General features: G+C 46.7%; 1 protein-coding gene across 3 annotated transcripts in view; it reads right to left on the reverse strand.

Annotated features, from left to right (window-relative positions):
- Positions 1-7,462: 7,462 nt before the first annotated feature.
- Positions 7,463-23,890, reverse strand: part of LOC142576095 (uncharacterized) — a 72,035-nt gene continuing 55,607 nt past the window's right edge. For 2 of the 3 annotated variants that reach the window (XM_075686036.1, XM_075686037.1), the window contains exons 3-7: positions 19,964-20,107; positions 16,201-16,349; positions 12,722-12,926; positions 9,786-10,829; positions 7,654-8,222 (exon numbers count right to left, since the gene is read on the reverse strand). In XM_075686036.1, coding sequence (XP_075542151.1) covers positions 8,083-8,222; positions 9,786-10,829; positions 12,722-12,926; positions 16,201-16,349; positions 19,964-20,107 — 1,682 coding nt within the window. In that variant the 3' untranslated portion in view covers positions 7,654-8,082. Of the gene's footprint in view, positions 8,223-9,785; positions 10,830-12,721; positions 12,927-16,200; positions 16,350-19,963; positions 20,108-23,890 lie in introns of all 3 variants that reach the window. The other variant, XM_075686039.1, reaches the window with a different exon arrangement.

The following is a 23,890-nucleotide window of genomic DNA, read 5'->3' on the forward strand; positions in this document are numbered from 1 at the left end:
CGGGCGAGAAACCCGTCAGGCGACAGCTTTTTATTTTGTTATTTTGCCCTCTCAACCGCTCATTTAAGCGCCTACTGGTGCGGCCGACGTATTGTTTCCCACAGGAGAGCGGAATACGATAAATCACAAATGCTTTGCAACCTACCAATTCGTTTTTATGCTTTTACGCACTCAGTTTTTTTTTTCCTGGAGGGCTTTGTCTTCAGACGGCCTTCCAAGGTTGCCGTATAGTGAAAAAACGCACCCTAACGTTATCGCGGAGTTCACACCTTCTTGAGACATGCGAAAGCTGGTGAACATAGGAAATTGCTTACAGCTGTACTTTTTGTTCCTGCACTTGCGCGGTGTTGAGTGTTAGATTGGCCAGAACTCCCGCGAATTCTTTTGAGCTGCTTTTCTGCTACATGCATTAAAACAAGGTCTGAATAGCCAGTCTCCTTCAAGCGTAAAGTTTTATTCTGGAACAGTGACGTAGCAACAGGGGGGGGGGGGAGGCGTGGGCCCCGGGTGCAAGGGGCCAGTGGGGGCGGGTATCATATACGCCTGAAGACACCCCTCTTTCCGCCGGCTTTACTGGGCTCAAATTGCAAAGAATGCTCCGGTATCCAGTAGACCGAGCTCACGCACCCGATGCGTTGCGCCGCAGAATTGTCGGCTGCAGCTCTATCAACACCTCACGAAATAATGGCACGAATGTGCGGGCTAAAAAATTTAATTCGCGAAATGGTCGCTAAACTACTCGCCTTAGCGGAACGTTTCATGTGAGGTGCGCTCGTGCTGTGCGTTCATGCTGGGAGCAGGAGTCGCTAAACATACAGTGAGGCGTTGTAAGGCGTTGGGGCTCTTGGGTTCCTCTTCCGTTCAGAACGCGCAGCGAAGACGAACAAAGACAGCAGCAAGAGGGCGTTCAATCAGCGCGCCCGGCGCTCGCGTTTACGGCGAAGCGTTCGTTGAGAGTGACGTTGCATAAGTGGGGCCGTCAAAAGTCGCGAATGGGATTCTCTGGATCGTCTTCAGACTCGGTTCGGCCGAAGAGTTTTGCGGCGTATGACTCGACAGGCTGTAGTCGCCGGCCCGCCGTGATGTCCGGCTCACTTTTACTTCTCTCCAGCTCGCTCCGAGAAGCAGCTGCGAAACCTGCCGTTATGTTTCACGCTTTCCTTCTTACCCTCGAAAGTTTCAGAAAACTGTTGTTGTGTGACTACATGTCACAAGTACAGTGTCTGTATCAGCTGCACATAATTTTATTAAAAAAAGGTGAATTTTGTAAGGATATTTCCCGACCAAGATTCTATGAAGTTATGTCTTTTTTGTGATTACTAGGAACTCGGTAGCGCGAAAAATATGGCAGATAAGTAATAACCATATCCTTAATAATCTCGTAATTAGTACTTATACAGGAAGCACTTCAATTTGAGAATTGAGGACTCAAATTCATATTATTAACTCAACAAAAGCTTCTTGAACAAAATCGTTTTGGGTGCTACAACCTACAGTACTTTGGCACTGCGGGCGGCGCCCAGTATATGGCAGCAGCGAAAGAAATATGAAATAGTGGACCAGTGACGTTGAACCCTTAATCCTCTCCATTGCGAGTGCAGACCAACAGTAGTGCAAGCTTTCGCTGACACGGGCTTCATCGCGGCCTTTTCTTTCTTTTTTATGGTGACGCCAAGAATCGACGCGAAGCTTGCTCTATGCTGTTCCCAATCTTGCGGTGGTACCGCAGCTCGGATGATCACATTTGTCCGTGTAGCAGCAAATGAAAACAAGGCTTTATTGATCAGAATGAAGAGAAATCGTAATTGTCATAGCATTGGCGCCCGCGCAGCGGGGAGGCAGGTAGCGTTTTCTAATAGGGTGGGGAGATCAGCGTCACTGACAAACAATTTAATTTTTGTTTTCGTTCAGGGCTGCCCACAGACAAAATGCTGCGTGCCATAGTACCGACGACGATTTTCGTGAAGTTGTTGTTGGGCAAGATATGAATGTCGGGCTTCAAGTTTGCAAATGCAATATTGCCGCTAAAATCGGTAATTAAAACTTTATTATAAAAATATTTTTGTTACTTGTACGTGAGTCATAGTTTCCACGATGTCACATTTGTATTGGCTGCCAAGCCTTACAGTCTGACAGAAGATGTGCACGTGAGCTTATCACACGTTATCAGTGCAGCACCCTGGGTTGTTTGACGCATGAAAAACAGCGTGTATATTTGCTGCATTCGCAATCTCTGGGAAAGAAAGCGAAGGAGAGGGGGACCCGGGGAACGTGCGCGGTATCCAAGGTGGCTGTACTGGTGCTGAAACCCGGAAATTGTCGATATCCTCGCCTTCCTCGTCTACATCAGGGGGGGGGGGGGAGGGGGACAGAATACCTATGGGCCCCGGGTGCCAGACGACCTAGCTACGCCACTGTTCCGGAAGCTATCCTTCATTAGGTGAGCGCAAGATTTCCTTAATGCGTTGCTGAGGCACATTACCGCAGTGCCTCTGTTGGTTAGTTTCGAGTGGTTAGACTGAAAAGGAGTAAAGCTTTGTTAGCCCGGGGATCACAGCTCCAGAATAGCTGGTTGTCGGAGCAAATGAGTTTCAACACATAGATCATCACGAGATATATGTCTGCTATGGCCCGTGTGGTATATAACCGGTCTCGTTTTGAGAATAAACATTGTTGCTGCTAACAGCGATGTGTGTTGTCTTTCTATATGTGCTTCCTTGTGCCCGTGATACTTCTCACGCATGCATCAGGAGTTCTCCTGAAAATTCACCAACAAGCCCCGATCGCTACCCTTGTTGGCCAAAGCGTGCATCCTCGCTTTGGCTCAAACTTTCTAAACTTAGACTCTCAGATCCAGCAATACGCTATCAAATTGGCGGCACAGCAATGAACTCAGGTTTGCGAAGGAGCGCATGGTAATCTTAGCACTGAAAAGACCTGGTAATTGCGCCGGCACCTGCTCGACCCCACCACGTCTAGGACGCACAATAACCACGAGATGAATAAACTACAGTATAAACATGCAGTCGACCTGCCGACCATGTTCAGCAACCTGGCCTCCAAATATTTGCCCACTCCTACGCACATTCCCATGCCCAACTATGCTGGTGAAGCCAATGAGGAGCTTTGCAGTCCGATCCCAGAAGTGGAGGTTTGACATGCCCTCAACCAAGTGCGAGCCACCACGGCACCAGGCCCAGACTCTGTGACCAATAAAACGCTTCGCAACCTCGATGAGCAATCCATACACAAAATCACCGAGTATTTCGAAGAGGGGGAGATACCCCAACAATGGAAAGCAGCCAAGGTAATCTTCATTACAAAGCCGAATAAGCCAATTCGCATTGATAACTTCCGTCCAACCTATCTTACTTCATGCATAGGGAAGATCTTGGAACACGTAATCCACCTATGCCTCTCCAAATACATCGAACATAATAACTTGTCCCCTTCGGAAATGTCTGGCTTTCGCGAATCTCTTTCTTGTCAGGATGTCATGCCAAGAATCAAAGAAAACATTGTCGAACCAGGCGACGCACAGGACACACAAGCGTCGCTCGGCCTCGAGCTCAAAGGCGCCTTCAATAACGTGTCCCACTTGGCCATACTACGTGAACTTAGCAGTATAAACTGCGGGGAGCGAATCTACCCCTATATAAGCAGCTTCCTCAAGAAGCGCACTGCGACGCTCCAATTAGGCAGTGAACAATCTGGTCAAATGAAGTTAGGAAGCGCGGGCACACTTTGAGGGGCAGTTACTTTTGCCCCTAATCTTCAATTTGGCTATGCAACCTTTAGCTTTCACTCTCAAGAAGATTCCTGACCTCCGATTCACACTGTATGCGGACGATACTACGCTGTGGATGACCGGAGGTTCTGACGGGCACGTACAAGACACCATTCAAGCAGCAATTGATCAGGTCGAACAAGTAGGTCACGAATTGAATCTCAGGAGCTCTCCCACCAAATCACAGCTTCTCCTTCTGCCCCCTACGAGACGCTTCACGACTTCACCCTCGAATATCTAACTCGCGATTGAAAGTAGACAGGATAAGGGTGCTATGATTACACCCCCAACACAACCGAGCAAATCAGCATACTTTGCAAGCACTACGAACAACGGTAGGCAATACACTCCGCCTGATAGGGAGGATCTGCAACAAACACGGAGGGCTTCGAGATAAGGAGCTATTTCAGCTGATCAAGGTTTTTGTCTTAATCAAAATCACCTTCGCACTACCATATCTCTCGCTCTCTAGACAGGAAGAGGATACTGTGAATTGCTTGATCCGCAAGATACACAAAGCCGCTCTTGGTGTTCCAATTAGAGCATCCACACAAAGGGTGATGGCCACGGCCACACTAAATACCCTTCAAGAATTAACCGAAGCACATCAATCATCGCAATACCACAGACTCACCACTACTGAAGCTGGGCGTGAAATCCTGAGACAACTTCATCATGCTCCACCAGTCAACCAGAGCAAGCGACATCAACTTCCTCCGAACATACACGGCCAATACCACGTCCAGCCCCTACCCAGAAACACGCACCCCGAATTTCACGGCAAACGATGCAAACTTCGAGCCAAGGCGCTACAACGCAGCTATGCACAGGCTGTAGGAGTCTACTATGTGGACGCTGCAGTCTACACCACTAGACATCGTTATGCTCTAGCGTTCGTAGACAACCAGGGTAACACTGTTTGTTCAACATCAGTCAAGACCACCTCGGCGGGCGACGCGGAAGAGGCCGCCATTGCACTCGCATCGGGGCTACCCGACTGCGACATCATCATTAGTGACTCTAAGACTGCTATCCGGAACTTCAGTAACGGCTACATTAACAACCTCGCGCACTCTTTGCTTGTCGCTCACCCACCAGAAAACGACATCGCTCTCGTTTGGACCCCAGCACATCAAGGACTCCAAGGCAACGAAATGGCTCATGCCGCAGCTCGAGGATTCACGGACCGAGTGGCCGCAAATTTGGGCCTAACTCTAGAACCCAATGACTCCCAACAACACACCAATAAAGACACACTCGTCACATTTCATGAAATTTGCCCACATTACAGACACCAACGCCTATTGTGTCCACCTGTCGCTGTGCCTAGAAAGCGCCAGAAAGAAATACTGTGACGCCAACTACGAACTCGCATTTTTCTTACCCCGTGCACTTTGCACTTATTCTTTCCCGCCACATACCCGACACCCAAGTGTCGCTTTTGCCCTGTTCCGATAGCAGATCTCTCCCCGGTCATGTGGCAATGACCCATCAAAACTTCCCGCCGCACGCTCAAACCATTAATTAGTTGCGAGGAGCTGTGGGAGACTGCCCTGCGCAGCTCCGATCCCACCCTACAGGACCGAGTCCTGATGTGGGCTGAGGAGGTAGCGGAGGCCTACCTTGACTGGTAGACGGACGTCTAGCTACATAATGTGGTGACGCACGTCTGCTGGGACTGGAGTACTTAGACCTCCCTCCCCCCCCTGGCCCTTCCCCTCTCTTAACAGGGAAATAAAGTTCATTAATTCATTCTAAACTTCTGGCATAGGTAATATGCACGAGTTTACCGTGCTTAGCAATCCGGAAACGCACCGAAATATTGTATATGGCAGGTTGAAAACTTCAGTCGTTGTCTTCCTTTGGGAAATTATACGCACTGCAGAGGAGCTCACTGCGTAATGCTCACTACCTGATGCAATTCTGCTATATAAGAGATCAATATCTTACATAATTGCTTTTGAGTTCATATTCCAAACTATTGAAGGCAAGATGTGTTATAGTGTACGGAGTTAAAATCCTTCCTGCGCACACTTTACTAGGAGGCAAACGGCGGCAGGCATGGCAGAAAGGAAAAGGACCAAATACAAAGCACATAATAAAATCTGTTAATAAACTGCCAGAAATATTTCCTCAAATTCACTAAACGACCACTGCTTTGGACACTAAAAGCAAGTTCTGTCATTCTATTTTTTTTCGCTAGTAGATTTAGGGAGGTTTCTGCGTACTTCTTTTTCACTCTCGTTTGGCTTGTGATTGGTTTTGTCGCATTCATTCATGCGTGTTTTTCAACAGCCGATCAGCTGGAGAAGTCAGCATCTAACGTAGATGAGCAGGAGGTTCTCGAAGGTCGTGTTCCGAGCAACTGCGCCATCTGCAATGCAATCCCGAAGTCCTTTGCAGACTTGTGTGACAATGCGGCGCTCAATAGGACTATGTACTAGACCGACTACAGTGGTCGAATTGTTTGGTACCGTTGCATGTTGTGTGATTGGTGGAATCACCGATGTGCATCCTGCTTTGTACAGGCTTAATAGAAGCATTCATCTAACTTACTTAACTGACTGCGCACATCGTATGTACATTGTTGAGCGACATGTGTCTCAGAATCCAAGCATTTCTCATAGGGCCCACCCAAGGTCGGCATGCTCTTTTTTAAATGCTCTAAGGGGTAAATGATATTCACTGTGGATCCCATCGTTGTCTAACAATATCAGTTTCTTTTTATGCGTCTACTGTATATAGGACTCCACGTTTTGTGTGCAAAAATTCACAGAGTAATTCTTATTTACTTTCGTCATGTTCGTGTTTCCTGATGCAGTTCTGTCTGCTGTCACTCTTGAAGCCACCTTGTCATGTGCTTGGAATGTTGCCTAATTTACATCATTAAGGAAATCGAGTGTTCACTTTTATGGTTTTCTTGAAACAATATTTTGCAGCGTTTTGTTGTGCCTAAGGAATGGCGTATGTCTTCATCGCCTCTACGTTTCTTTAGCACCTTTGTTATTTCAATATGCTGCCAGGGATTTCTGTAACATTGTTATTAAATGTTACTGCAAGTGTTTCGTAAAGAGCCTCCGGCGCATCCTGTTCATTTGACTGGTCTTGCATCTGCGTTTTTTATTAGCATACCTGCCAACCCCTGAATTTTCAATCAAGCTTATGAATTTGGGCGGCGCCTGTGTTAAATTTTACGAATGTTGAGTTAAGTTCTACAAAAGTAATCCTGTTTGAAAATACTTTGCTCGACGGTCTCCATTCCTTCCGTCGCAAGTTTTGTCTTCTGACGGTGGAAAGATGCGAAATGGCTACTTGCTTCGAGACAGCGAGGAGCACGGAGCAAAAGCGTGCTGGCGGCCCAATGCTGGGTGACGTAAGCATAGCGTCGATTCGAAGGGCGATGCTTTGCGCTCACTGCTGCCTTCGAATTTCGGTTCCGCGCACTCTGATAACCGAAACTCGTTGTGCCACAGTTCTGCAGGTAATTGCATTCTTTTGAACACAAAAGTTGATACGGCACGTACGGGGGGGGGGGGGGGGGGTGGCTCGCTTCAATTTCCCAATTATGATGAGCCCACTTAAATAATAACTTTGAAAGTGAATAGATCTTCCTTAATTAGTAACTAATTACCACCTAGCACCCGTCACTCCATGGTCACCATCACTGACGGCATGTATCTGAAGGAACCGTCCTTTTATTGAAAACGTTTAGTACTAAATATTATTTAAAGTCTCCACACAGACACCCGATACATTGGTGCACTTTGTAGTAGAGGTGGTGGCACTTTAAAGTCCGAAAATTTCGGTGCTGATTTTACACGCTTGTGTTTTGTATTGATAGTATAAGTGGCATTGCAAATTGCATAATGTCTTTATGGTTGCTTCCAAGCGCCTGTCATATGCCTTATCGCACTTCCTTTTGTCCATCATGTCATAAGACTGTCTGGCTTCCTGAAATTCCCAGATATCTAAATAAACACGGCTTCGCGTAACGGTTGTCTGCAAGGCCAGCTTTGAAATTGCGAAGCGTGTACAGCCACATGCCGCATAATAAAAAGCAAGAAATCACGTACAGGAAGCTGGTGAATAATTGAAGTACAGCGCTCTCAATTTGTTTTTCTTAAACTTTTATTTAAAGAAGAATATCTTAGGATCCTGCACTGACGTGTTGTCTTGGACGCAAGAACGCTCAGGATGCTCAAGGCACAGTCCACTGTCTGCACATCAAATGATTTGTGATCAACAAACGCCCATGGTATTATCACAGCAAGCATGTACATATGAAGCATGCTACGTCAAGATACACTATTCGTCCGGCGTCTTTTGATGAATCTGTAAATGCAGTCCGTGGTCCACATTAAGCACACAAAGAAAGAGCCAATGCTGATCATGTGGAGCAGTCCATCGTATGACCCGATTTCGTCCTTGAAGTAACCTGACGAAAAAAAAAGAAATACGTGTGCAAAGAAATTGTGCATCCATTCTCGGTGGTGACGGTACGGCAACTTTTAAAGCGAACACATGATAATAAAGCAAACACAACTGAAGCACTTCTATGCTTATCGCAAGAAAAGAAATGACGGCAGAGATGATGCTTTAGGCTGACATTTATATGAGAAAATAGGTCTTCCTACTTCATGCAATAATTCAGCTGTCATAGGTAGTCATTAGACACATTCTTTACACAGGAAAAAACATCAAATAGCCTGTAACAGACCGACTATCATTTCTTCCCTGGCTTCCTTCCATACTTCACGAGAGTTGTAACAGCGGGCTCAAGGACAACACTGTTATAACAGTGGACTCAAGTACCACACTGTTATAACACACAGCCATTAAGCTCATAATCTAACGCTTCTGATGGTTTGCGTGCATGGCATGATATGAACAATATTAACCAAGTTCAAACAGCACAATGCAACTGCTGCTACACCGTACCAACAAGCGCACTGCACTGGTCCGGCCTTACGTTGTGTTTGCCTGCACTATGTATGGTTGTATACCGCTGTTCATAATTCGTCGATCTGAACCAGATAGCTCAGAAGCTTCCACTACTGCACGATTTCATGGTCATGCTAATGCAACAGCTGGGCGTGGTGATGGGTAAACCATGGTCTACGTGACCGCGAAAGAAGATGGGGGAATGTGCGAGGGCATGTCATCATTAGATTAATACAAGGCGCACTCAAAAACTACTTCGAAATTATCACGAAAAGATAATCTAATGGGAGTCAGAGAGCTCTAGTGTGTTCGTAAACGTGTGGATCATTGTGGAATTGCAAGCTACAGGAAAGGTGGATGGTAGCAGCCTTCATACGAACGCCCGTGAAGGCTGTCTACGCCAGCTCAACACAGTGTCGGCAACAATGCTGATAGCGCTATCTTGTGGCGTAATGTTTAGTCGGAGAGTACACCGAGTTCTTATTGATAATAATGATGAGCCATATTCTACTGAGCTCCTGGTGTGTAAAGTACCAGTAGCGAAATAATCGTTAACACGCAGTCCGTTTTAGTTCGACGAGAAGACATGGATAACATAAATGTTCCTAAGCCTTGAAGTGGGACAATCAAGGCGTCGAGGTCAGGTCTCCGGTAACACACTATTTCGTGAAAGTCTAGTACCTAAAGAATAATGTGTTTCTCGACAAGCAAAGCTCTCGAATATCACAGCGCGGTAACTCGAGGGTAACGATAAAGGGCTCTGCTCACATATTGCAGGCAGGGAAAATAAGTCCCGACGTGCAAAGTGAGATGCAAAGAGCAAAGTGCAAAGGTTGTAGTTGCAAAGGACGCCAGAAAACCACTACGCAATGTGAGAAAATCTCGTAGATACCAAATAGAGAGAGCGGCCAACTGGCGCTAATAAGAGAGGGCACGTGCAAGCGGAGGTGAGTAAAGGAGACGTGATAGCGGCCTCGTCACAGGCAGGCATATACCGCTATAGCTATGACCAAATATTCGTGTCTCAAAAGTCATATACAGACTGCTGCACGCTCACCGGTGATCTTGGGGCACGCCAGGTAAGCCAGGCCCATGACGAACCGGGTGACGCCCGACGAAAGTCCCAAGTTCTCCACACCCAGCTGGTCGGCCAGCACGGGCCCGAACAGCACGACCACAGTGCCGTTGCTCCAGCCGAACAGCGCGCACATGAGCGCCGTCAACGCGTAGCGGTCCGGTCGTATGGTGGGCAGCGAGACACACAGCGCGCCCGTGAGCATCGCGCTGGCGCTCAACAGCACGCGCCGGTCGCAGAAGGCCCTGTCCGACAGCGCGCCGGCCACGAGACGGGCGCAGGCGTCGCCGATGGCGGACACCGATAGAAACACTGCGCCGTCGCGGCGCGTGAAGCCCTTCTCGACTGCGAAGTCGACAAGGATCATCAGAACCAGCAGTATGTAGACCGAGAAGGCGCACGTCACGGTCACCATGTAGAAAACGGGCGCCCGAAGGAAGCTCCAGTGCGACGAGCCCGCGCCATCGCCGCTGGCCTCCAGAGCGTCTGGACGGGCCGACGTCTGGCGACGGAGGCCTTTGACTGCAGCGTCGACGGCGACGGCTTCGGGACATCCGTTGGTGACGAGGACTGCCGGCTCGGACACAGACCACGGTGGGGCGACGGCACTATTGTTGCTGGTGCTACTAGCTCCGCTATTTTGAATGTTGTACGCGCCGTCTAAGCGCGAGTACGAAGGATTGTCGCCGCCGCCGCTTTGTTTCCTCTTAAGGAAGCGGAAGGAGATTCGCCGGAACTCTATGGGTCTAGGACAGGGAGGAAACTCGTACGTGGTCGCCGTGCCGTTTGCGACAACTGGATCGCCTGCTTCGGAGATTTCGCGGTTAGACACGCTGACGATGTCACCTTGATTGTCGGGTGAAGACCCGTTCGCGTAAGAGGCGAAATCTTCGCAGCTTTGCAAAATTGACGTGCTCTTGAGGGAAGGTTTTGATCGCACGTCCTTGAGCTTGGTGCCGTTCAGTTCATCATCAGCGGATGTGCCGGCTCCGATTACGGCCTTGTAGGTACCATCAATCGTCGCCACTGTAACGGAAAAGAAGGAAGGCATGTATAATTCTCAGAAACAGCTGCATAGATCTATGTTTTACCCGACGTGGTTGCTTAGTTGATATGGTGTTGGGCTGCGAAAGACGAGGCCGTGGGCTGGAATCCCGGCCACGGCAGCTGCATTTCGATGAGGACGAAACCGGAAAACGCCCGTGTACTTCGATTTAGGTGCCCGTTAAGGAGCCCAAGGCAATCGAAATTTCCGGAGTCCTCCACTACGGCGTGTCTCATAATCAGATCAAGGATTTGGCACGTAAAACACCGTAAGTTAATTTTTTAAATCTACGTTTATATTTAAACGCAATGCATGCGCGCAAACAAAGCAGATGCATGTGCAGTCTGCACACCATCTTTAATTTGGGCGCTTTAACAAACGATGCGTTCTCGACGCCGCAATCCTGGCGGTCGATAGGTCATGTGGTGAGGCTCCATAGGCTGGTTCTGGACAAACCACGACAGCTATTTTTTAAGGCGAACGCCAAGTGCTGACAGCTCTGATAGCTTCCCCTTTTTCCGTGGGGTCTAGTTCAAGTGTGCGCCTTTCACGGTGAGTGTCAGTCGCTGGGATGACGAAGATAATGAGATGTTTATCATTACTTTTAAATATACCACCGCGCCTTGTCTAAAGTGTGCAACGACGAAAAGAAATGGCCGGACAACGCCTGCTCGTGTCGTACCTTCACTCCAAAGTCTCGTCCGAGTTTCCGGCGGGGCAGACTAGCGGACACGTATATAACCCTTCTGGACTATAAAGAGCATTAGCAATGCACTTTTAACATTGTGCTCCAGCTATTCCCACTTTGCCGGAGGTTCAGCCAGAGAACACTGTGCGTTGGTCTGACTAGTGATGAGTAGTGGCTTATCTTAGACAATATTTCTATTCATTTGGACATTGGCCCTGCTCAGGCACCGATTACGGGTGCGGCCCTGTCCTCATGCGCAGTTGCTCCGCGGACTTGCACCATGGCCACGGAACCGACGCAGGGCTCTGAGTGTTCCTTAATTCGCACGGACTCCCGTGTCCACGTTTTGTTTCGATGAAAATAACACCCACCATCAGGCCTTAACATTGTGATGTGAAAACCCCAGAATTTCGTTACATTTAGTCAGAAACCAATCCGTGAACCAGCATATCTGTAGCGGTAATATAGGTTGGTATAGAGAAGTCGATTCGTCATGTGCGTGTCTCCAGCCGCGCGAACGACAGCGCGGAAAGCCACTAGTTGCCATCATCATCTCCCGCGCCGCCACAAGGAGAGAGGGCGGCGGTAGAAGAGGGCGGGCTATCATCCTGAGCACTACATCTGCAGGACAAGGGCCTGCCTAGGGCTATCGTGCAGGTGTGCTGCGAACGTGATAAACTTATTTCTCTCTTCTTTCCTCGTTATGTCCCCCTTCCCCAAGGCGCTGAGACATGCACCCTAAAGCGCTGCAGAAAAGAGCGCCTCTTCCTCTCTACAATGACCCTAGCTCTCACAACACTTAAACCTTCCGGCGCTGAAAAGCTCTCGCATGACAGCACGTGCGTCACAAAAACGATATAGTTGGCTTTCAAAAACGCACTTCGCAATTCAGTTGCGGGATAGCATGCACCCTTTGCATCGGTGCCTTCGTATAGGCGGTGAAGATCCGTCCACCACGAAAACAGGTGAAAGAGGCAAAAGAAAGTTGGAACTTCGTAGCACGGAACCAAAGGACGAGACAAAAAGGAAGCGACACACACATCTACATTGCCATTTGTCTCAGCGCTACGAAGTTACATCTTGGAATACCAACCAGCCCTATCCTCTACAACTGTGAGGCCAAAGAAAGTTATCAGAAATAACAGAAGTTTTAACAGAGATAAAAGTAACAAAGCTTGACTGCACCTCGTTCCGAACGCTCCAGATTCGCTGCTGATCCTCGCCGCTGCTCTCCGTCGCCGGATTTGTTAGCTGCAGTTTTCGCGGGCGAGATCTTGGTGCGCGCAGTTTTCGAAGCCTCCCAGGGAGGTACCTTGAAGATGATGCACGCTGACAGGGCGTTCAGCATAAGACCGCCCGTGATGAGGAAGGCGCCCATGAAGCCGTACTCCTGCGCAGAATTTGTAGGGTCCGCATGAAGGCGAAATTGTCGAACGAGCTCGGGGCGACCAGTTCCGATTATTGTATATGGGGTTTACCAAGTCAAGGCGAAAACTTACCATCGTTCCGGAGCCCACACAGTGCAAGAGCAAGTGCGGCCAAGGAGTCCTTGGCCGCACTTGCTCTTACCAGAGTGTGAGCAAGGAACCTACACGGACTCCGCAATGTTTCTCAGTTTTCACCTTGACTTGCTTAGTGACTGCAGCTTCTTCTTTTAGTACGATATCTGACCGGATTAATTTTATTCAAACCCTTCGTTTACTACTTAGCGGGACTAAGTAACGATGAGCTGACACATAGTAATTTCTTGAGTGAGAAGAGACTGACACATGCACGAAAACTTTCCTTAATGGCCTTAGGATACTTCAGGCACTTTCCGGTGTCTATCGGTGTCTTTAACCGTTTTCCCGCTATCTTGAATCACTGGTAGGTCCATGGTCTAATGGGTGGAGCATCGGGCTGCTGTGCCGAGAGAACCGGGTTCGTAACCAACAGTCTAAGCAATTTGAGTCGCTGAATATGCAACTCTGTGCCGCTCTTCAATGAACCTTTCTGACGCCAACTTGAGTCCTGCGTATGTACCTCTGGGTATGTGCTTCGATGAATCTTTTTGACACTAGCGAGTCACTGGGTATGCGGCACTGGCGATGTGCCGCTCTTTAACGACAAACCAAAAAGGAAACAAAACAACAGCTGCGGATTCCATGCACTGCAGGTACCGGTTAAACGGGAGCTTTAATTGGTTTATGTGCAGAATTATTTTTCTGCTTAGCGATTATTTACAAGTAGAGACCACCCGACCCAGTTGGACGCATTGCCACTAGGAACCGCCTCGCTCAACTCTTTTCCTCCGTTGGTAGAGAGGGAGAGAGACAAAGAGAAAATTTCGATGTGCGTAGAAGGCGGAGGAAACGGCCGGACTAGAAACTGTCTCTGGCCTGCTACGGTAACACAAGTAGTAAATGAAAGAAGGCGAAGAGAAAAGAAAACAAGAAGAGGGTAGATGACGCGGATAGAGCCTATATTGCGAGACATGATCAACGCTCGGTCGATCGTCGTATTCCTTCATGTACACGATTCGTAACAATACAAGGTGTTTCAACGAATATTTTAAGGAATACTTAAAAAAAATGGCCGTATTGAAATACAAGCACGGTTCCTTCGGAAACTAGCCGTTTGTGGTGGCGGCCACGAGGCGACGGGCGATACACGGCAATTCAACGCTAATTAACAAAAAAATCGCGAATTAACTTTTAAACCTTAAGTTTCAGCGGTATTCATCGTAATTTGGTAATTGAAGAGACCTCTCGGTACAAGCCATATCAACTTTTGGATTTGGGAAAATCAGCTTACCCGCGGACTTGTGGCTCGACAAAATCAGAGCGCGCGAAACTGATACTGGGAGGCTGCAGCAAGCGCATAGCCGTTCCCCTCGAAGCAACGTTATGCTTACGTCTCCCAGCAACGGGAAGCCAGCGCTGAAAAAAAGTGAGGAGCGCGGAGTCCAGCGCGCTGGCTGTTGGCGGCTGGATGACGTAGGCAGAACGGCGCCTCGAGGGTCGCGGCTTTGCGCTCGCTGCATCCTCCCAGTTTCGGTTTCGCGCGCTCCGACAGCCGAATTTCGTCGTGCCACAATTCCGCGAGTAATCGCCGTTTATTGCGATAGCAATGACATGGACACTCCAGGCGCATTTCTGCGGTCGCTGTCGTTGTTGGCGTCGCCGTGAGGTTCCGCATAAAGTCGAAGGACGACAAAATCGTCGCCGCGCGCCGTATACGCTGCAGTGCGAGTGGACGCGTGCGAAGGTGGGCCGGCAATCGCGGCTCAGTCTCGCGCACGCAAGAGAGGAAAGCGGGAAGGAAACGCGCCGTCTTACGTCGCGCCCAAGACTCCGTAGGAAGGTAGGGATAGGGGCGCGTTGTAATCCACGAAGGTGGATCCGCTCGCAGCTGGTGCCACGCTTCCTCACTCCAGCGTGTTGACAACAAGATGCAGTGGTCAGCGAGTGAGAGGTATTCATGTGTGCTTGTGCGCGAGTGACGTACACCACAGTTGCTAATTTAATTAGTATGACTATGTTTACAAGTTTATACGGCCGATAAATCTATTATGCTTACTTCGTATAGCTGTCCACTAATTTGCTATCGAAGTCGATGCTTTCGGGCAAAACTGGGACTTTTTTCTAGATCCGAAAGTTGATGCGGCTTAGGCGAAGAGTTTACTTCAATTTGCTAATTACGATGAGCGCTCTAAAACTAATAAGTTCAAATGTTAATCAATGTATTTTTTGTCGATTGGCGACTCATTACCATGTATCTCCTGTTAGCTCATGGTCGGCACCGCTGGTGCCATATCTCCATAGGAACCGTCCTTTCATTTCAGGACGGCTGAGTTGATACATTAAAGACTTCGCCGTTCATTTTCGCCGGAGTGACTTGCAAAATTGTTTATAGAGGACGACAACGGAGCGCTAACTAGACGTGCAAAAGACGTAGCTGAAAACTATGTAATCATTCTGACAGCCTTGGGCGCAGATAAATGTCCAACTGGAGAACTTCTCTGGAATAGATTGACGCTCTGCTTTCGGATATTTCTGTGCGCCCAAGGCTGCCAGAATGGTTGCATAGTTTTCAACTACGTCTTTTGTCATCGCATGTCTAGTTAGAGCTTTGTTGTCGTCCTCTACAATTTTTGTAAGGCCCTAACGGTAGGGGTGTTACCGTGCGACAAGGAAACAACCTAAAGGGTGTAAACATTTTTTACAGTGTAGACCAATTCCGTAGTTAATTCTAGTTAATTCCGTATTTAATCCAGGCTTCTACAGTTAATTCTGCACACTTCACACTCCAACCTTAAAAAGTTCCAAAACATTTATCTGAGGAGCGACGACTGTATAGGAGTTGTAAATAACATCTGAAATGTCATTTCTTGAGGGCCAGGAACGACTTCGCGCGAAATCCATCCAACGCATGTAAGCGACGACAAACACGCGTCACGTGTCAATATACGAATGGCGAACGAACGTTTTGAGGCCTGCGGCCGGAAGCGTCATCAAGAAGCATAAGATATTTGTTTTATGCGGTACACCTTAACGTTTTACAACGTGCTCTAAATTTATTTTTGGAGCTTACCGGTACGCTTGTCTTTTTATTTCTCTTCATATCGTGCACTAAAGAGGTAGTACTGTACTGAAGTGGGCCTCGGCTCCCAAGTACAACATTACCTGCAGCAGGAGGTGAAGGACTGGCGGGAATGCGAACCCGGCCAATGTGCCGCCCGTGTAGTAGATGCCGTTGCCCGAGCCTCGGTATCGCTTGAAGTACTTGCCGATGATCACGTCGTTGGTAGGCATCCCGATACCGTTGCCGATACCTGCAACGGCGAGCGATTGAGACCCCGTGAACAAGATTTTGTCACATATGACGTTTGGACGTATGCACGACTTAAACGCGAAACGTGTTGAAAGCGGCCGTATTAAGGTTACAGATTTAAATAATATAACTTTAGTCATAAGGAACGGGGCGGGAAGAGAAATCGAAAAAATGTAATTGAAAAGTATTGGGCCAATTGGTTAGGCGGTATAGTTAACCTAATTTTAGCGGTAATAAAAACACATGCGAAGAAGGACAGACCAGACGCTTTACATGTCAGACGAGCACCTGGATAAGAACTTTGGCTCAAAGAATCAAAAAGACAAAGAGATAAAGAGGCCATAATTAAAGATACTATTAAGCGAATGAATGAATCAGTCAGTGATTACGGAGGCGCGTGGTCTAAATGCGCAAAGTGAACGTAATCAGGAAATTGGGAGACGAAGGTTGTGTAGAGGCACCTGAGGCATAGTCCCCTATCAGAGTTTCATGCGCCAACTCTTGGTGTGACGAAAACGGTAAGGACAGACGGTGGCCACTTTTGACACCGAAGCTGTTAGCCTCTAGTTGGCCTGGGTTTTTCGTGTCCATGTGTGCGGTGCTCACACAAAAAAATATGAGCCGATCGCGGAGACACTGCAAAGGAGCGGGAAGCGCACAGTGTGATACTTCTCTGAGAGGCATCACATGACGTCATCGGGTGGCACAATCACTTGATGAAGACGTTATCGCGAGGCGTCTAGTTTAACATAATGACGTCATCAGATTACTTCATCTGGCGATATCGTCGCGTGACGATGCTGTTATTCTAGTATCTTCTATTTTACAATCCGAAGCCATTACGTCTGCAGCTTGTGTATCAGTCGCACTTTGCAAATTTTCTGACGCAATTTAGTTTCAGAAATTGAACTAGTTCAATAACGCACTTGCGCTTGGCGGGGGGCCAAGAATGTATGCTGCAATGAGAATGCATGCAGCACTCCCGCGCACGTGTGCGGGTGCGTGACGTACGTGTGCACACAATGTATCTGTCATTATGTGTGGACGTTTTGCCTGTTGCATCTGTCACACTGCGTGTGCTGCGACTGTAATCAGCCTTATGCTAAACACTGTCCCAGAGTCGTACCTCCACCTAGCGGCCGCCGTCACTCATACAGACCTCAAACAGCAGCTAGAAAAGGGTATGTTTTTTTCCGCGTTTGCGGCAAAGTTTCCGCGCAACAGAAATATGTTTTCTCGTATATTGGAATTACACTGCGAAGTTTTCACGTCTGCAGCTTGTATGTAAGTCGCACATTACGAATTCTCTGACGCTATTTACTTTTAAAAAATTCACAGACGATTTCAATACTCCGTAATGCGCAATTTGAGCGAAGCTCTATACGTGTTTTCATTTCCTGATATATTGGCTGCCGCGAACAATCTGCTTCGTGCAGCACGTTGCAAACGGAGCGAAGTGTGGCGCGACTGCCTCGCTAATTTGGCGATCCCTAGAGCCATCGCGTGGGTGATGCGTGGGCGCGATTCATAGCGGCCATCGAAGACGACGGACGCTATTCTGGCGCCATCTCGTAGCCATCGTCACAGCACTAGGATTTTCTTCTTACGATTTCGCCATACCCTCCTTCTCCGCTTTCCGCCTTATGGTTCCGCTGCACCTCCCCCTCCGCTTTCCTCCTCACGTCTTTCATACCCCGCCGCGCTCCGCGTTCGCTCCTTCATCGTTTGCTGTGTTCATTCGCTCGGTTACGCCGACGCCGACGCTCACCGCAGGAACGAGCGCCTAAGAGATGAGCTTCAAATTGATTTAGTTCGACAAGGCACTTGCGCTTGGCGGAGGGCCTAGAGGAATGAACATGTGTGCTGCTCCGCACACGCGCAGGCGCGCGTGATGTATTTCGCTTATGATGATGGTGCTTGTCTAACGTCGTCTAACGTTGGTCGTGCTTGTCTAACGTCGGCAACAGCTTCGCTGCGCATCCACTTCCGCATGGTGTAACGGAGGTGTATTTTTCTTGTGCGGTGAAATATCGAAGATAAGAAGCAGTGAGTTCCAAGTGACGCCTACATTGCGATTCCACGCAGAAAAAGAGAGGGCAAATTAGGAATCGAATGCTAATGCAGAAATTTCTGTGGCGAGCGCATCGAGGGGCGATAAACCAAACTTTATATTCTGAGAGGACGGCAGTTCTCATTTACAGAAGCATAAACGACCCACAACTCGCAGGAAAACGAGCCACCAGTCTGCTGTGGTCATTTTCGCAGGACAAAGATTTCCTCAAGCCTGGGATAGCTTGGGAGAGATGGCGAAATCAGGCATGAAGGTCCGATGTTTGAACCTGGCAGAACGCGTGGTCACGAGCTCGCGCGCGTTACAGCTCATACGGAAGGCGTAAGTACTGATCTCGCGTCATTGTGGAACGTACGTTTCTTTTAATTTAATGCGTAATCTACGCATAAAAAACGGATGCTGTTTATGGAAGATTATCGAATTCATTCAGATTTACGAACAGTGCGTGGGTGTTCTGACTAGATTTTTCTCGTTTATAGCAATAAGTTTATCTTTCTAACAGAATGCAGTTCGTTGGTAAAGCTTGACGGTGCCGGGAGTTTCTCGCAGTCGTCCCTGCCAACACTCTTTAACATTGAAATCAAGTGTTCGATGAAAACTTATCCAGTCGGGATTAATCGTAGCCAAAGGTAATATGGACTCCAACCACAAACATAAATGAAATAGCAAGACGTGAACAAAGCTTCCGTGCGGGTAGTGAAACGCCTTGGAAACGCCGGCGTTCTTTTTACCATTGGCTCTTTAATAATGTGTTATATGATCGACTACATGGAATCTTATAGATCTCACTATTTTCTTTTTTATCCAAAAGAAACAATCGCTCATGACATTTATAGATGCGCAAGAGAGACGTAAAAGTAATCACCATGAGATACTCCCGTTAGAGCATTGCATGGAGAAACTGGAAGGTGTCTATCTTTCGGAATCCAAGGTGCACTACAGAAAAAGCGGCATTGTTTTGTGAACGAAACCAAGGACAGAAGCTAGGATCTATCTACGTCAGGCTAGGTAGCAAATTAGGGATCGAAAACTAGATTAGTCCGCTCACGCTTGGGGGCCACGATTCCAAAAGAAGATACGCGTGATTCCTAGATGCAGGCAAAACGTCGGTAGTGTTTCTGGCGTCGGTTGTGCGTTTTAATCGAGCGGCTGTCGTATTATAAATGAACTGGTTCTTCAGAGACCCCGAAGTGGACACGTCCAGCTGTAGAAACGTTGCCGCAAGCCCTGCGGTGTTGCCTCCGTTGTTGTATGACATTCTGCTGTTGAACACGAGGTCGTGGGTTTCATTACCAGCCGCATTTTGATCAGGGGAAATATAGACACGCTCGTGTTCGGAGGCCCCGATCAAAGTTAATCCGAAGCCTTCCACTACACGGCGTCTTTCATGACGCCCGCGTGTGTTGATTTGAGGCTTCTTACCTTCAATAAGAAAGTGTTTAGCACCTCACTGATGCTTCGCCTTTGTTGGTTTTACGCTTGTGCCATGGTGCGACGAACGCATATTGACCGTGCTTGCTCGTCTTGGAAAGTGAAACGCTTACCGCTGCAGATTCCAAGCAGCAGGAAGACGGCCGTCATGTCCCCGGCGAAGGCACAGCCTATGGCACTCACGGCCGTCACGAGACTTCCCGTGACAGACAACGCCATCAGCGGTACATGCTTCGTGAGGAAGCCGACGAGGGGACCTGCAGAATCACGCAGTGCATGCAACAAACGTTCCAGTCAATTCAGCTTTTAATGCGAAAGCATTCTTTTGCGAATACCGCAGCAAGATCTGTCCGTGACGCGAAAAGTTTGATGCTTTGTATCTGCACAAGAATGCGTAATTTACGAAGACATTTAATCATTATAATAGTGCAAATGTAGATGATTTGTAGCTTTATAAGTCAAAAGGAGAATTGAAGTCGAAAAGAAGATAAAGTTGATCAGAGAGAACACTCATATGATCAGATTTATGCATAGCCATAGGGCTACATAGGGCTTCATAGAAAATGCATAGGGAATCCTATACTAGAGGTGGGCCAAATTACATTTGTGGGTGGGCCAACTTGAATATTAGAATTGGGCCAACCTAAATATAGGGGTAGGTCAACTGAAATTTGCGGCTAGACCAATTTGATATTTCGAGGTGGGCCAACTTAAGTTTGGTGGTGGACCAACCTGAAATCAGGGGCTGGCCCAACGTGAAATTTAGGGATGGGCCAACTTAACTGTGGCGGTGGACCAGTTTGAAATTTGGGAGTCAATTGGCCAACTGAAATTTGGGGCTGTAGTAGTGCAATCGCAAAGCGGTAACAGGGAAATAAAGTCAAGAGCTTTCTTGTGTATGGTTCATTTTTCCTTATGCGGAAACAATGTCCCTTTTTTGTGGAAAAGAAACAAAATAGAACATACGTTTTTTTCTATTTTATATCTTCAGGCATACTAATAGCCACCTCTTTGCACGTGTCACTTCAATTTGGCACAGTATGCCTTGGTCCATGCAATGCATAACGTTCGCGTGTGCTCGAAGGAACGACTCTGGCCTTTTAATGAGCGGGCTCGAGACCGGCCCGGGCCCGCCGAAAAACGCTTCGTATGGCCCGGCCCGGCCCACAGGCCAAGCCAGGCTTGGGCTTTCGGGTCTGCACAGGCCCATGCAGTGCTCTAGTGTGCCTACTTCAGATTTGGGGGTGGGCTGACCTAAACCTGGGGGTAGACAAACTTGAAATTTGCAGGTGGGCCAACTGAAATCTGGGGCTATGCTTACGCATACTAAGGCAACTCCAGTCAGGTTTCTGCATATTTTTTATGTTTTCGAGTCCAGGCGCAACGGGAGATAAAAGCATTTCGTTCTTAAAACATGACGCGCAGTCGAAGGGAAGGAAATGTGAGTTATGCCCTCAGCGCTTGACAAAGGCGCCAGGTTAGTCACTTGCATACTCAACAGTTATATGAAAAGCAGCAGCTTTAAAAATGTTCCTTGTTTATAAAGCCCCATAGCCATAGCATATTGCCAAGCTGTTCTTATGCCTGCAGTTTCATCCCTTACACAACCGTTACTTTCAGGCACCCAGAAAGCCATTTCACTTCACCAGTCGAAGGAGCATATCCAAGGCCATAGAACAACGTTGCTTACGTACAGCACGAGCATAGCTACAAAATATTTGCCTTCGTTTTCACTATATATATATATATATATATATATATATATATATATATATATATATATATATATACACATACACACGAAGGCTACATGAAAGAACCACCTAACTGGCTTATACTATAACCCTTGTATGGTGACCAATAATGCGCAGCTGTGTTCGGCACAAAAAATATAAAAGAACAAGATTTTCCTCATAAGACCTCTACATACAATGTCGGCTCACAGATATATTTAAAGCACACGTATCTGTTAATAGAGTAGTGAATTACATTTCACAGATTGTTCCATTTACTTTATTTTATTGTGATTTAACCATGGGTTTGTGCCTTTTCTTGGCCAATCCACCAGGATGGACATGTTCCACAACGGTTCTTGCATAAATCCTGAACATACAATGTCGGCTTACAGATATACTTAAAGGACACGTATCTGTTAATAGAATGGTGAATTACATTTCACTTATTCTTCCATTTACTTTATTTTTTGTGATTTAGCCATTTAGTTCGTGCTATTGGATGTGTTCCTTTTCTTGGTCAATCCTCTAGAATGGGCATGTTCCACTACGATTCTTGGATAAAACGTGAACATACAATGTCGGCTCACAGTTATATTTAAAGCACACGTATCTGTTAATATAATTGTGAATTACATTTCACTGATTCTTCCAGTTGCTCTATTTTTTGTGATTTAGCCATTTAGTTCGTGCTATGGGGTGCACCTTTTCTTGGTCAATCCTCCAGAATGGGCATGTTCCACTACGATTCTTGCATAAAACCTGAACATACAAGTCGGCTCACAGTTATATTTAAAGCACACGTATCTGTTAATAAAATGATTAATTACATTTCACTGATTCTTCTATTTGCTTTATTTTTTGTTATTTAGCCATTTAGTTCGTGCTATGGGGTGTCCCTTTTCTTGGTCAATCCTCCAGAATGGGCATGTTCCGCTACGATTCTTGCATAAAACCTGAACATACAATGTCGGCTCACAGTTATATTTAAAGCACACGTATCTGTTAATATAATGATGAATTACATTTCACTGATTCTTCCATTTGCTTTATTTTTTTGTGATTTAGCCATTTGGTTTGTGCCTTTTCTTGGCCAATCCACCAGTATGGACATGTTCCACAACGGTTCTTGCATAAATCCTGAACATACAATGTCGGCTTACAGATATATTAAAAGCAAACGTACCTGTTAATAGAATGGTGAATTGCATTTCACTTATCCTTCCATTTACTTTACTTTTTTGTGATTTAGCCATTGGATGTGTGCCTTTTCTTGGCCAATCCTCCAGAATTGGCATGTTCCACTACGATTCTTGCATAAAACCTGAACATACAATGTCGGCTCAGAGTTATTTTTAAAGCACATGTATCTGTTAATAGAATGATGAATTACATTTCACTAATTCTTCCATTTGCTTTATTTTTTGTTATTTAGCCATTTAGTTCGTGCTATGGGGTGTCCCTTTTTTTGGTCAATCCTCCAGAATGGGCATGTTCCACTACGATTCTTGCATAAAACCTGAACATACAATGTCGGCTCACAGTTATATTTAAAGCACACGTATCTGTTAATATAATGATGAATTACATTTCACTGATTCTTTGATTCGCTGTATTTTTTTGTGATTTAGCCATTTAGTTCGTGTTAAGGGGTGTCCCTTTTCTTGGTCAATCCTCCAGAATGAGCATGTTACTCTACGATTCTTGCATAAAACCTGAACATACAATGTCCGCTCACAGATATATTTAAAGCACACGTACCTGTTAATAGAATGGTGAATTACTTTTCACTGATTCATCCACTTACTTTAATTTTTTGGTTTAGTGTGCCTTTTCTTGGCTAATCCTCCAGAATTGGCATGTCCCACTACGATTATTGCATAAAACCTGAACATAATATGTCGGCTCACAGATATATCTAAAGCACATCGATCTGTTAATAGAATGGCGAATTACATTTCACTCATTCTTCTATGTACGTTCTTTTCATTTAGCCATTTGGTATCTGCAACTGTATCCGCCATCTGTTTTTGTATAAGCTACATAATGTATGCGTTTCGTTTCCATTGGTAAATAACACATCTTACTGCATCATCTATTAATCACGTATTAAAGTGTTTAAACATGGCCAATTTTGTTCAATTTGTTCATATTCATATGTTGCTTAATTCTTTTAATTCGTGTTCTACTGTTTTTATACTTACTGTCTTTTTTATTTGCTTATATAGGTTTGTATATTTTACTGTCGTTACTTTTTCATTTGTGTATACCATGTACAGAGGTCCCAGTTCAGTCTCCGACTCCGGG

The sequence above is a fragment of the Dermacentor variabilis genome, chromosome 3 (genome assembly GCF_050947875.1).
Source record: "Dermacentor variabilis isolate Ectoservices chromosome 3, ASM5094787v1, whole genome shotgun sequence".
Classification (NCBI taxonomy): Eukaryota; Metazoa; Arthropoda; class Arachnida; order Ixodida; family Ixodidae; genus Dermacentor; species Dermacentor variabilis.